This window comes from Crinia signifera, chromosome 9 (assembly GCF_055691185.1).
Source record: "Crinia signifera chromosome 9, ASM5569118v1, whole genome shotgun sequence".
Lineage (NCBI taxonomy): Eukaryota > Metazoa > Chordata > Amphibia > Anura > Myobatrachidae > Crinia > Crinia signifera.
In genome coordinates this window covers 39,799,253-39,813,170 of record NC_139225.1, presented here as the reverse complement: position 1 = coordinate 39,813,170, position 13,918 = coordinate 39,799,253, and the positions used below count along the sequence as shown (strand labels likewise).

General features: G+C 40.7%; 1 protein-coding gene across 29 annotated transcripts in view; it reads left to right on the top strand.

Moving 5' to 3' along the window:
• The window catches only part of HUWE1 (HECT, UBA and WWE domain containing E3 ubiquitin protein ligase 1), a 123,938-nt gene that overhangs the window by 16,087 nt on the left and 93,933 nt on the right, over window positions 1–13,918 (top strand). For all 29 annotated transcript variants that reach the window (XM_083158937.1, XM_083158934.1, XM_083158936.1 and 26 more), the window contains exons 2-11: window positions 4,369–4,507; window positions 5,474–5,540; window positions 5,922–6,020; window positions 6,244–6,450; window positions 8,743–8,895; window positions 8,983–9,045; window positions 10,066–10,143; window positions 12,443–12,490; window positions 12,591–12,659; window positions 12,850–12,949. In XM_083158937.1, the coding sequence (XP_083015063.1) occupies window positions 5,496–5,540; window positions 5,922–6,020; window positions 6,244–6,450; window positions 8,743–8,895; window positions 8,983–9,045; window positions 10,066–10,143; window positions 12,443–12,490; window positions 12,591–12,659; window positions 12,850–12,949 (862 nt within the window). In that variant the 5' untranslated portion in view covers window positions 4,369–4,507; window positions 5,474–5,495. The remainder of the gene's footprint in view (window positions 1–4,368; window positions 4,508–5,473; window positions 5,541–5,921; window positions 6,021–6,243; window positions 6,451–8,742; window positions 8,896–8,982; window positions 9,046–10,065; window positions 10,144–12,442; window positions 12,491–12,590; window positions 12,660–12,849; window positions 12,950–13,918) is intronic.

The following is a 13,918-nucleotide window of genomic DNA, read 5'->3' as shown; positions in this document are numbered from 1 at the left end:
AAATCATATCAAAGCCTAAAAACTTTGCATTAAAACATGGTTGTTTTTAAGGTTTCTAATACAAAATAGTTTTTCACAGTATTATTATAACAGGATTACATTTCCTTTCATTAAACTCTTCAGATTGAGCTGCGTGTACACTTGAAGTACCATACCCGCTATGTGCTGCTGCGCAATTTATCTTATGTGCAGCACTGCTTGATCAGTCGGAATCGGGTGAAAACGTGCCAAATAGAACCAGTGTAAGGGCACCTCTAACATGCTTGTTAATGCACCCCCCCTCTCCCCCTTCCTGTGTTGATATGTTTGGTAGATGTACTCAGTCCTATGCTAGTTTTCCCATCAGGATTCTCTTCTTTTCTTCGCTGAACATTGTGGATAACACCTAGTATAACACATTTTCCTTGCAAGGCACACCCTATGTTGTAGGAGCACCCTCCTGCCACCTGCCTGCAGTGGTTTCCCTTAGCATATTCAAGCTCGTGCTAAATGTATTCATAACATGCACTTCTCACCAGAGACTGTATTAACGAATGAATGTCAGGGATTAACCTCCGTGATAAAGATATAAGGCAGAAAGAATATATATATATATATATATATATATATATATATATATATATATATATATATATATATATATGTGTGTGTATGTATATGTGTGTATGTATATGTGTGTATGTATATGTGTGTATGTATATGTGTGTATGTATATGTGTGTATGTATATGTGTGTATGTATATATGTGTATGTATATGTATATATATGTGTATATATATGTGTATATATATGTGTATATATATGTGTATATATATATGTGTATATATATGTGTATATATATATATGTATATATATATATGTATATATATGTATATATATATATATATATGTATATAAATTTTTTTTTTTTTTTTTCAATTTGTGTTTATTGAAAGACATATTTGCATACATGGTTTATATCCTAAATATAACATGACAAAACAGGTAATGTCATTGCCATTCTATCACAGTAATATACAGGGTTGTAAGTAGTGATGGAGAGAGAGGAAAAAAAAAGAGAACAATTAAAAATAGATAAAATTAGTAACCAATATAACCAGTGGGCATGTATGTAATACATCATAGGACTATTGCATCTATATAGTCACAATATATCTAAAACAGTTCCACCATTTGTAAGAGTTTCCATATTATACCAAGTTGTCAATGTTATCACTTTACAAATATTTTCTTTAGAAGAAGGCGGTAATGTTAATACATAAGGGAGCCATAAAAAAACTTAGCTGAGCGTCATTCCACAACTAATGAGCACTCTATCCAGTCCATATTCTTCTTGTTTTGAAAAATGTTTTGAAAATTGTTTTTTTTATTGACTCTTCAGGTGCCAGGCTCACATACAATTCAACAAATTATAAAACAATAGTACTATAATTGAAGGTCAAAGTTTGCATAAACAGTAACATGAATTATAATCTTTGAGGATATCAAAGCAGCAAGATATTGGAATGTCAAATAATATAGAAAATTTCCAGTTCTGCCTAGACCCTCCTAAGGTGGTGAGCAGATATCCACCAAGTCAGGCTTTTGGGCACCTATTTGGCAGCATGCTCAAACTCACCCAGGACTTTGCATAAAGCTGTTAAACCATCTGCAGAACATTTGAAGATGACCAGTTGGGCGCCGTTTGCTAACTCCCCCGAAAACACCCACCGCCTCCCCTCCCCCCGTAGAAGGGAAAATGTGTTTGTTGCAGATTGTGCACAGTAAGGGATTATGTACACTAATTTTTTAGGACGTTCCTGGAGACAACAATATGGCACTTTTTTTTGTGTGTGTGTGTTCACTCTAGTACCCATTTCCATGAGCAAGTGACTCCTTTAGTTTATAAGAGCAACGGGTGATGCAATTATGTATGGCCACAGTTATTGTAGCGATACATTACATCTAAAATGTTGCCGAATATGCCCTTCATTCTTTTGCCATAAATCCAAAGATATGGGTTTTCAGCATGTAAGTATTTGGGGTAGCTCGCTTTGATGAAACCCAAACTTTAACACAGTATTTTAAGAGCTGTTCCAATATGTAACACTGGCAAGCTGTTTTCAAAGGGCAGTCAGTGAAATCTTAAAGATGGTTGTAACTTTTGAAGGAGCAGTCAGTAGTAGTTTCTACTGTTTTTTTTTTTTTTTTTTTTACCTGGGTTTTTTGTTTTTTATTATTTTTGGTTTTTCATTATTGAAAATAAACTAATTTTGTGTATTTTAGCAATACACAAGCTTTTCCTTTTTCCATATGACATCATAATACACACTAGCTTTTGTGTTTGCTGTGCATCTCTACAGTTCTATTTTATTCTGCGTGCTGTGAAGAGCAGCGCGAGGAAGTTTTTGGAGCTATTCAAATGTGCACGCTATCAAGTCAGAATAGTGGATATATGTTCACACCTCTCCTTGGGTGTAAGCTGGCCCTAGCATGGCACAAACTGTATCTCAGACAGCTATTGTATAGCTGGAGAATGCCAGTTCTCGCAACTAAACACCTGTAAGTACTGGCAACATAACAGCATGCTGATGAATCTCTTGGAGTTCCCTTCCATTGCTATTCCTGGTGCTCTGAATACAATTGACCACCTCTGTTAGGAGTTAATGTCGCAGAATGTTTATATAAAGCACAAATGCCCTCAACTGAAGGGGAGAATGGCACAGATGTCATGTGCCTCAGTTGTGTACAAGTACAGCAATACCAAATGTACACTGGCAGCAGAAACAAACTTTAAAAAATAAAAATAAAATAGTGGTGCAGACCGATGCGCTTGGTTGGTACTGTGTTCAAACTCTATGGTAGGAATCCTTTAATTCCTACCTTAAAGTCCATCTTCTCACACACTTGCCTTGTTGTACCCAATAGTTTAAATGCTACATCTAAGCCCGGTTTAAGTGCAACAAGCGTGAATAACAATGGGTGCGCAGCATCGGGGCAATTAAAGTTAGTCAATTGGTTTCTAATACAGTTTAAGCTGGTCAATTTTGTGCTAATACAGTTTAATCACCTTCTTAAGCTCTGTTAATTAGTAGTACTTTTCCAATTAGTCAGTCTAATTGCTAGAATGAGTCCTCTATATCAAAACTGTTGCAGAGTCCATTGCACACCTGATCCTCTTCTATGAAATCTCTTTAGAAGAAATTTAATTGTTTACTCACTAGATGTTGTTTGATGAAGCCATTCAGTTGTTGCTCTTTGGTAAAGGTGCTGCAAGGGACATATTTCAGTGCCTGCAGGTGTCCACTAGGAGGGACAGCTTACCTTTTTAATCTACAGACAATATAGAAAATGTTATTTTGAAAGGATAACTAAAGTGAATTTTGGCGTTAATGTGCTTCTCTACAATAGTGTGCTCCTTCCTGGCTTCCTATATTTCTCGGATTGTAGCTTAATAAATGCTGATACCTAGATAACCTACCCTGCTGCTTCCCTATTGGGAGTTCCCCAGCTGTGTGGAAATCATTTAAAGTTTGTACATCACTCCCTTGTTCTTTTTTAACATGAATATTCCACATTGTGTCACTGTGTAGTGTTCATTCTAGCACCTTTCAAAATCTGTGCAGTTCTTCATTCCAGTCTGGGTTGTCGCTGTCTGCTTTTGGTGTTTCAAGTTGAGTCTGGTCTGTATTGAGTTACAGGCCATAATGCGATAGATACATTAGGCAAATAGCGACACCCCAGGCAGGGGAGAGGAACTAAATGGAATTTTAATAGGTGCAGGGTGCTACACTAAGGGCCGTCATATTCAATCGCATCCAATCACCCATCTAAAGCAACAGGAGATCGCGGGCCAATATTAAAGTTTTTTTTTTTTGTACTGTTCATGCTCATTAATATCAGATTTTGCCACCCATATTGGCTAAATCTGACCAAACCATTGGGTGCGCGGCAAAGTCGGTTTTGAGCACTAGTGACTTTTCAGCTTGCCACCCCCAGGGAGTTTGAGCTGCAATGCTGACACCTGCAACTGGATGGGCTCGAATGGAGCTACATTTAAATACGTTGCCCTCTTGTGGCTGCCAGCGCAAAAAAAAACATTTAAAAAAATGTGCAGACTAAAATGTTAATTAATTTTCATTATGTATCAAAGAGTGCATGACATTCTTGAGGATTCCGAATGTATAGTGTTTTTTTTGCCCCCCCCCCCAAAAAGACTTATCTGTCCGATTTGTCACTGGTTTCAGATTTGGTAAACCTCTGGCTAGAGGCACATTCAGCCATGTCCTTTAATGTTCATGCTAAAGGATTATAAGCTAAGGCGTATGCCAAAATGTAAGGTACAATGTCATATAAGGAGACTTTGATGTACTGCTCTTATTCTCCTAGTGTGCATTGCGTTCTGTGGACATCTTCCTGTCTGAGTTCCTGTTTCCGTGTATTTTCTGGAGGAAACTTGAGGCCTTGCAGCAGAGTTCTTCAATGCAGTTTGCTGCTCCTCACTCGTGCCCTGCTGGTTCCAGCTAGAGTAAGTCTGCTTGGGGGGTTTTCTGGATTTTGGACTTTCCTAATGTGTGAGTCCTCTCCCACTCTACCCCCTTCACCATTTTTTTTATATAGCAGAAATTATTTCTCCATTCTATTCCATAACCTAAAATACTTCATTAAACCTATTCGATGAAAATTAAATTGCATTGCTGCTGTCCATGGTTCTGATTGATTGAAAAACACCATGCGTCACATCCCAACATTCCTGTGGATGCTGACAAAGCCCTGATCTGTCAACCATAAGACACTGAACCCTACATCTGCGCTTGCCACCCAATGAGGGAATATTGTGACAATTTGTTGTTACTAAGGGGCAGATTTATTAAGCTCGGTGAAGTAATAATGTGGCTGGTACTTTATCACCGGCCAATCCGCTCCTACCTGTGAAGTTACAGGCTTGGTTTGAAAAATGACAGGTAGGAGCTGATTGGTCGGTGAAAAAAACCAGACAGTTTATCACTTCACTGAGCTTAATAAATCTGCCCCCTAAGGCTTTTTTTATGGTAGTTGAGGCTGTTCTCCATTTATTATATGGTGTTTTTCTTATCTGCTGGATTATCTGGCCAGCTAAAGAAATGTCAACTGCATTAAGTGAAGGCTTTTTATTACCCTACACAGTTCATGTATTCCAGGTCATCAGACAGGTGCACTCATTACTGACACATTTTAAAACATCACAAGTGGAGCTAATTATTTCACTTGATTCTATATATACACTATATATTTTCTTCTAGATGGCTTAGGGAATTTCTTGCTTGCCAGCAAAGTCCTAACAAAGTGGGAACACTGTCTATCCCAGAAGGCTCTCAGGCATATGGGGCCTCTGAGTGCTAAGGGCTAGTAAACTGTTGGACGTAGTGTGGGAATATGGTAGTGGTGTACTCAGGGTCTTCAGTCTAATTTCTTAGAATTGCGTGTTGGTTACATATGTGTTTTTCATTTTTAGCTGACATCAGACAATTCTGAAGATGAAGGTAGACAGGACGAAGCTGAAGAAGACACCAACAGAGGCGGTGAGTCTTGCTGTCACTCAAGTCTTTTCTCCTTAGAGTTTTTTTTGATCCTGCAGGTTAAGTTGGGTTCATCAAAAAAGGCTCAGTCGCTTTTAATAGCGGTTACTATTAGAGTGGAATAGTTGTGGTATAATTGTAGTTCTGATACAGTATACACGAGGAGCCGCTATCTAATTATTTAATTGATATGGCTGAAATAATGTAATGCGTTATCTGCGTTCCATTTTTTAAATAAATTACTGTAGAATTTATGCATTGTGTGCAACTTGATATTCAGATTAATATTCTACTATATATAGCAGATTGAGCTGTATTTCAGGACATGTTGGTTCAATTTCTCCAGTGTAGATTCTAACGCTTGCCATTGTCTCTTCCATGCAGCCTGCAGATTGCAGGTCTCTGATTGACAAACTGAAAGTCTGCACAGATGAGCAACTTCTGCTGGAACTACAGCAGATCAAAACATGGAACATTGGCAAGGTATGTGACCACTGTCTGCTGAGGAACCCATGTGTCACAATATGGCTCTCTTGGGTTACTGGGGGTCCGTGCAATGTCTGCTCCAAACTTAAAAAATGTTTAATCTGACAGATTTTTTCTGACGTTTGGCTCTCAAATAATGAAAATGCATAACTATTTATCTAGTGATTTATGGCTATAACATGTTACTGTAGCTGTTAATGTATTCCTCTTTGTACCTTAGTGCGAGCTATATCACTGGGTGGACCTGTTGGATCGATTTGATGGGATACTAGCTGACGCTGGGCAGACCGTGGAGAGCATGTCGTGGATGCTGGTGTGTGACAGACCGGAGAAGGAGCAGCTGAAGGCCCTTCTGCTCGCAGTCCTCAACTTCACTGCCTTGCTTATCGAGTACAGCTTCTCCCGGCACCTCTACAGCTCCATTGAGGTACTGTGAAATCCCACAAATGAGAATTGCTGCATGAGAGAGTCCGGTCTGAATGCTTATCAAAATCATAAAGATGTGTGTATCGGTTTCCATCGAGCTGGAAGGGCTCTTTGGATACAAAAGTGTAAACCACTCAAAGCAATTATTTAAATTAGCTGTCTATTAGGAAAAGGTGTAAGTCAGGGCTCGACAAAACCCAGGGGCCAGGTCGCCATGGCGACCAGATTCTGCTGACTGGCGACCAGATTTGCCAAGAAGCAGAACCCCCGGGAAGAGTGGTGGCTTAATAGCAGCGGGCAGCGCAGTTCACAACTCTCCCGGCTGCCGGGAGATGGACAGGGAAAGGCAGGGAGCTGGCAGCAGCGTCTCTGTAAGCAGCGGGTCCCTGTGGCTTGCTATCCTATCAACACTTGCAGCAGCCTTGGGTGCCCCGTTTCAGACACGTAAAAAAGATGGTGCCGCAGTGGGTTAAATTCAATATAACAGCCAGCACAGCGGCAGCCCGGCAGAGCGGTGCAGAACTCTCCCGGCTGCCGCTGTATCAGAGCAGGTCCGCGGCGCGCCTATTACACAAGCCCAAGCACGGCTCCCGATTAGCTTGTGTAATAGGCGTGCCGCGGACCTGCTCTGATACAGCGGCAGCCGGGAGAGTTCTGCACCGCTCTGCCGGGCTGCCGCTGTGCTGGCTGTTATATTGAATTTAACCCACTGCGGCACCATCTTTTTTACGTGTCTGAAACGGGGCACCCAAGGCTGCTGCAAGTGTTGATAGGATAGCAAGCCACAGGGACCCGCTGCTTACAGAGACGCTGCTCCCTGCCTTACCCTGTCCATCTCCCGTGTTTTACCGGGCTGCCACAATGCTGGCTGTTGTAGTGGACATTAGAACCCACCATGGGGACTCGATGCTTATGCAGAGGGAGGCACCAGAGAACAGAGCCCCCGCATCATTTTTTTCTCAGTCTGCCCCAGCCTGGCATCAAGCCACAAACCTATAGCAATGACCGTGTAGGTAAGAAGCACTGTGACATAATATGCCATGGGCATTATGGCATGTGGTACTATATGTAATGGGCACTACGGTGTTTGGTTTACCGTGTAATGGACATTACGGTGTGTGGGGTATATGTAATGGGCATTATTGTGTGTGGTATAGTATGCAAAAGGTTTTTCAGTGTGTGGCATAATGGGCATTGTGGCATGTGGGTATGTGACATGTGTAATAGGCATAATGGTGTCACTTTTTTTTTCTGGCTCCTACATTTTCATCCTGGCTCCTAGATTTTTTAAAAATTTGTCAAGCCCTGGTGTAAGTTATTAACAAGGGGATATATGACAATAAGCAACACTGAATATTATGACATGCGATATAAACCGCATAAACCAACTTCAAGACATATAGCAGTAAATACAATATTAATGAAAATAAAATACAGCTCAATATGAGATTATAAAATTAAGTAAACAAAATAGGCAATAAAATCCAAAGTAGTTTAAGAAAACATGTAAGCATGCCGGCAGATGGCACCCAATGATAAAGCTATTCAATTGTAGCTCCATTCAGATACTATCAGGTGCCTGCATTTCAGCTCGCACCCACTGGAGATGGCGATCTGAAATGTGCAAAGAGTGACCTGTTTGAGCACCTAAAAAAAGACCTTTTAGCAACGGGCTTATTAGTTGATAGTGTTTGGATAATGTGTGGCTCAAATGGACAATAATAAGTGCGATTTAAAAAGAATCAATTGAATAGCCCCCTGTGATTTCCCACCACTTAGTGATGGATGGGAGGTTATAAACTATTGAATTCCTCTATAATGTTAGAGGGAAACAATATCCATACAAAGTGAAAAAGAGAACGCCATCTAGTATATAATAACGTTCCAAGTTTTAAAGTGCTTATTTGATTGTTTAGCCATGAATCCCCTCAACATTCATCCTAGGGCTGAAATGTCGGCTGTTCTTGCCACTGTCAACCAAGCAACCAGATAGGTGACTGGGAAATAAGAGATGACTCTTTTCTCACCTTGTTTAAAGTCTTTTTGATGAAGGTCCCCAATGCTGAACTAATTTGGAGCCGATGCCCTATTTAGTATTTGAGTTCTGTATTAAATACAAATTTAACCTGGGCAGGTTATATTTGCAAGCACCCCCACCCCCTTTTTTACAGGATATATCCTTGAATAATGTAATTCTCAACTCATTCTTATTGTCCATACTATTTGGTATATAGTAACAATGTTATTCAAGCCTTACGCCATCCTGCTACAACAGATATGTTCTTGGTTTTAGCACCTGACGACACTGCTTGCCTCCTCGGATATGCAAGTAGTACTGGCTGTGCTGAACCTTCTCTATGTCTTCAGCAAGAGATCCAATTACATCACACGCTTGGCCTCTGACAAAAGGACACCGCTGTTATCACGGCTCCAGCATCTAGCAGAGGTGAGCCACTCATGCCAATTCATTATAATTTTATTGTATTATGCAAGTAGTATTTTTCTTTACTATCCATATTTTCATGCTTTACAGAGTTGGGGAGGAAAGGAGAATGGCTTTGGGCTTGCGGAGTGTTGTAAAGACATGCAGATGTCGGTAAGTGGTCATAGTTAATTTTTTAGCCTGGTGTTAATTTTTCATCCTCAAAGCGCTAGTGGGTGCAGGTAGCAGTTGGGTATAGGAGAACCTGGGCACCAAACGGTTACAACCTCTTTCCCAGGCTCCCTCTCCAGCTTACCCAGCCACCAGTTTCAAGTTTACTACGGACTATCCACTGGGCAACTTTAAATGACCCTTTAAAGATGAAGCTCCTCTTCCTAAGTTGTGGCTACTCACTTTATCGAACATGACCGATAAAGGAGATCACAAGTAGATTGAGTACCTAATCGGCAAAGTAAAACCTATGACAGCCACAGAACACTCCACAGCAAACATGAAATATAATATACTATGTTTAAAATTGGATAGACCAGAAGCTGTTTGCAACAGCATCCCGGTTGTACACTGCCTCTTATATCAAACTACCTTGTCTATTGCCTCATTACGGCCAACTGGGGCCTAGTGCAGACTGTTTTCTTTTGGCTTTTGTACATGGCCCTACCTTTTAAAGAGCTGCCATGCACTAAACTATATGCAGAACTGTGCTGAGCTAACCTATTGCGTAAGTCTAAATGGAGAGCCAAATGTTCAAAATAGGATTATTTAATGTCTGTATATTTGTTCAATTTAGGGGCTACAATCAGAAAAGTGAATTTCTCGCATAGAACCTTGTGTGCTTTCATATTGTCGAAATGGGCGACGCCTTAGACAATGAAGACCCCCCCCCCCTCTAGGTTTCGCTGTGGTGGTTTTAGTTACAGCACTAAAGGAGGCCCTCAAGCTAGAGGACCCTATTGAACCACCTACCTCCTCAGGCCCAATTTTCAAATGCCCCAAGCGCACTCTGGCTTTATTCGATAAGTTCACTATGGAAGCCAGAAGGCCATCACCACTGTAGAATTTGATAAAACACCTATACAAGTTGTATACCCTGCAGATGCTACATTTTTTATTTTATTTTTTTTGTTCTTTTTTTTCTCTCCTACCATCTTATCCTGTTTAAAACTGTAATATCAGAAATACCCACCCAGCGCGACAACCCTTCATTTTGAATTTTACGCAGAGCCTGGAACTGAAGTGAAAGTGGAAAAAAGGGTGAGTGAAGTGTTTTAGTGGTGCTGTAAATAGTTCATGCATTTTGAATATATAGCAACTATGCAACCACTGTGCAACCTTCTGCAGCCTGTGGGTTATACCCTAGGGTCTTCCCTAGTCACACTCTGAGAAAGAAAGGTGTCGTATAACACCAATGTGCATTCAATGTATTCCGTAAACAGAATTTATTTATATAAAATGACACAAACTGACAAAGCAATATAGAAACACAGTCCTCAAGAATAAAGCCGTATCAATTAGTATATTATGGTATTTCTATGTGCATTCCAGTATCCCATAGGTCTGTATGGTACGAATCCCTTTCCATCCTACGCATTTTGTGCCCCTTTATCAAAGCAAGTGGGATGCTACCCCATACTTGCCTACCTGACCCTCTCCATGAGGGAGAAAATGCTCTGTTCCTGGACTTCCCTGGTAATGTATAATTGTCATCACCTGTGGTCACACCTTTCTAATCAATTACCCAGCTCCCCACAGGTGATGGCAATCATACATTACCAGGGAAGTCCAGGAACAGAGCGTTTTCTCCCTCATGGAGAGGGTCAGGTAGGCAAGTATGCTACCCAGACGTGTGCATAATCTGGATAGCACTCAACTCTTTATCGCCAGTCCCCCCCCCCCAAATTTTAAAATGTACTAAAAAATGTACAAAAATGTCTGATTGAATTCTGATCAGCAAATTGTTGCAGTTTTTCACCTGGTGAAAATTTTGGCAAGGGTTGACTGCCCCATAACATACTAATTGTTGCATTAGTCTAGATGAATTGGTTTTTACGTTGTATTTTTTTTTTTATTTTGCTTTGTTTAGTTTGTACATTTTTATTATTTTTATAATAAAGTTGTTAAAAGCCTGTCAAAATGATGGCTTCTGCAGTGTACTTCATTTTGAGCTTTGACTGTTTTTAGCCCACAAACTCCCCTGCCCAGTCTCTATCTGCTCCTACCTCCAATCTCTCTTCACAGATCCCTCTCTCCATATCCAGCAATTTTAAAACCGATTAGTGTCCCTGCAAAAATAGCTTTTGCTTTGACAACTTTTAGCACACAAAGGAGTAATTTGGCCCATTGAGTGACCTCATAGGGCAGTATTCAATGAAAAAAAATTCGCCGTGCATGGCGAGAGATTTTTTCTCTCGCCATGCACTCGCCCTGTTCCGGAGGGCTCGCTGCCACTCCTGCTCCCTCTATTCAATGTGGTTAAGACTCGCTGCCACTCGCGGCGAGTCTTAACCCCTGCAGCGAACGAGCGTCCGCGGCAGGGAGCTGGCAGGGAGTCGTGGGACGGTGGCAGCCAGGGAGATTAAAGTCTCCCTGGCTGCCCCAGAACATATGTGGAGGGGAGGTTGGCTCCCTGGGACCCAGGCAGCACAAGCTGCCCCCCCCCTAAAGCCAGCGGGGGACCCAGTATTCACTGCACCCGATCGTGCATATGTCATGATCGGATGCAGTGAATATATGAATATCTAATGAGCGGCTCGAGAGCTCCGGCCCCCTGCTGGCTGCTCTGTGTAAAAAAAAAAAAAAAATTACACATTTTTTTTTTTAAATTAAATTTATATTTAAAAATTAAATATATTCATGTGCTATAAGCACATGAATAAAAATAACATGCCCCTTTTAAACCAAAATTAAAAAAAAAAAACTTTTACTTTAAAAGTTCACATTCCAGCTCTCCATGAAAAGATGGAGAATTGCTACACGGAGAGAGACGGCGAAAATCACTTAGAAAGACGGCGAATATTTCACATTGAATAGGGTTGCTCGCTTTTGAAGAGCAAAATGCTCCGTCCAAGGCGAAAAAAGCACAAATTTGCCATAAAACAGGGCGAATTTTTCTCATTGAATACTGCCCATAGAGATGAAGAGTACTTAGCCCTTTTCTATATTTATATAGATTCTCTTTGGGATATACACTGAGCACCCACTGGTCTTTCTATAGTTCATGCATTTCTTTGTGTCTTTATTCCTCCTGTGGTTTCATGATCTATTCCTGATGGATGGAGCCAAAATGATCAGAGGAGATTGGTATAAATGCAGTAGCTAGGCTGAAATGAGGGAATACGCATGTCCCAGGTGCTAGATGTGATACCCATATGTGCATGGTGGGGGTGGGGGGGGGGCGCAGCGTGGAGTGAGCCACATTAATGCCTTTCCCCCGGTTTAAAAAATCCTAGTTTCAGCCCTGGTGGCAGCAATATACATTATTTTTCAACTGAATGCCTAAACAAATGTCTTTTATTTTTTATTTTTTTCCCTTCCTTTTTTGTTTTTCTTTCAGACGTCCAGTAACACACTACATTACATACACATAGAAGAGCTAGATAAGGTAATTAAACCAGTGATAATTGATAGGTTATGGGAACAGAATGTCTGCTGGCCAGGTAAATATATCCAAAATGCAGCTTGATGATTGTTTTCAATTCCAGATTTCTGAAAGTCCCTCTGAGATCATGGAGTCTCTCACTAAATTGCACAGCATTCCCAAGGATAAGCAGGTACGGTAATTCGTCCGCTTCCATTTCTGGTTGCCTTTTCGGCCGTATTGCAGTGTTGGTCGTCTGGGCTCTTAGCCACATGCTGGTGATACTCAGCATTCGTATTCGAATGGCTGCATGTTCCTCGCCTTTTACAAAACGATTATTACGTTTTTGTGTAACTTTTTTTTTTTTGTCTATTACCCTGCAGATGCTTTTATTCACCCACATACGACTGGCTCATGGCTTTTCTAATCACAAGAAGAGACTACAAGCAGTGCAGGCCAGACTGCATGCTATTTCTATACTAGGTACGTTTTATAACTTAGTGGACCCGCAGTGCACATTGTTTAACCTACCTTTTTATGTCGCTAAGAAGCTGAGCGTTGTATGTCACTAAAGTTGGAGACATGAGCAGTGTGTGCTAAATGACCATAAACTTTTACACTGACGTCATCACTGAGAAATCACAGTTATTATGGACTTACTATGCATTCATTGGGCATGTCCTTATTTAAATACCAGTCGCAGCTAGCTTATAGCAGCTGAACAGTATCTGGTGACTGCCGCACTAAAGGAGTTAAGTCCCACTGCGGGGACGAGAAACCTAGCTTTAAAAATAATTTAAATGTTGGATTGTTTAATACCCATCGCTGCAGTTCTGATGTGTAATTAAAGTGTTTGATTGACAAGGCTTTACCGTGGAGGGGATAGATCTTGTTTGTGACCTTCTGACAAAGGTAATGAAATGTGAAGTACAGTAGGCATTTGAAAAGGGAGACCAGAAAATAGCCTTTGCTAGAGTACACAGGAGGCCGCTTGACCTTTTTATCCTGTCTCCATGATTAGTGTAACAGGTATCTGTCTCCTGGCAGTCAGCGCTGAATCATAGCTTTTAATTCCATATCGATCTTCTGATTCTGTGCGTGAAGTTTTGTCAATTCTTCCAGTTGTAGAAGCATTGTTATCTGATGCAAGATTATACATCGGAATAGTTGCAAGAAAGGTTTGACTTGTAAACTAATCGTGATTGGTTTAAAGAGGCCTGGGACTGGCTATCCCCTTGCTGCTGCTCTGTGCTTCTGTTGTATACAAAAGGATGATGTGCTTTGAATTGAACATACCATCTTCTATAGTATAAGGTGTCTATCATTTCAATTACAAAAACTCTATTGAATACTGTGATATACCTGGTACCTTCCTAAAATGTAAGGACACCATACAAAATAAATTGTTGAGCTTGTACTTGAAAACAAGAGACCTTGATACCATTTACAGAA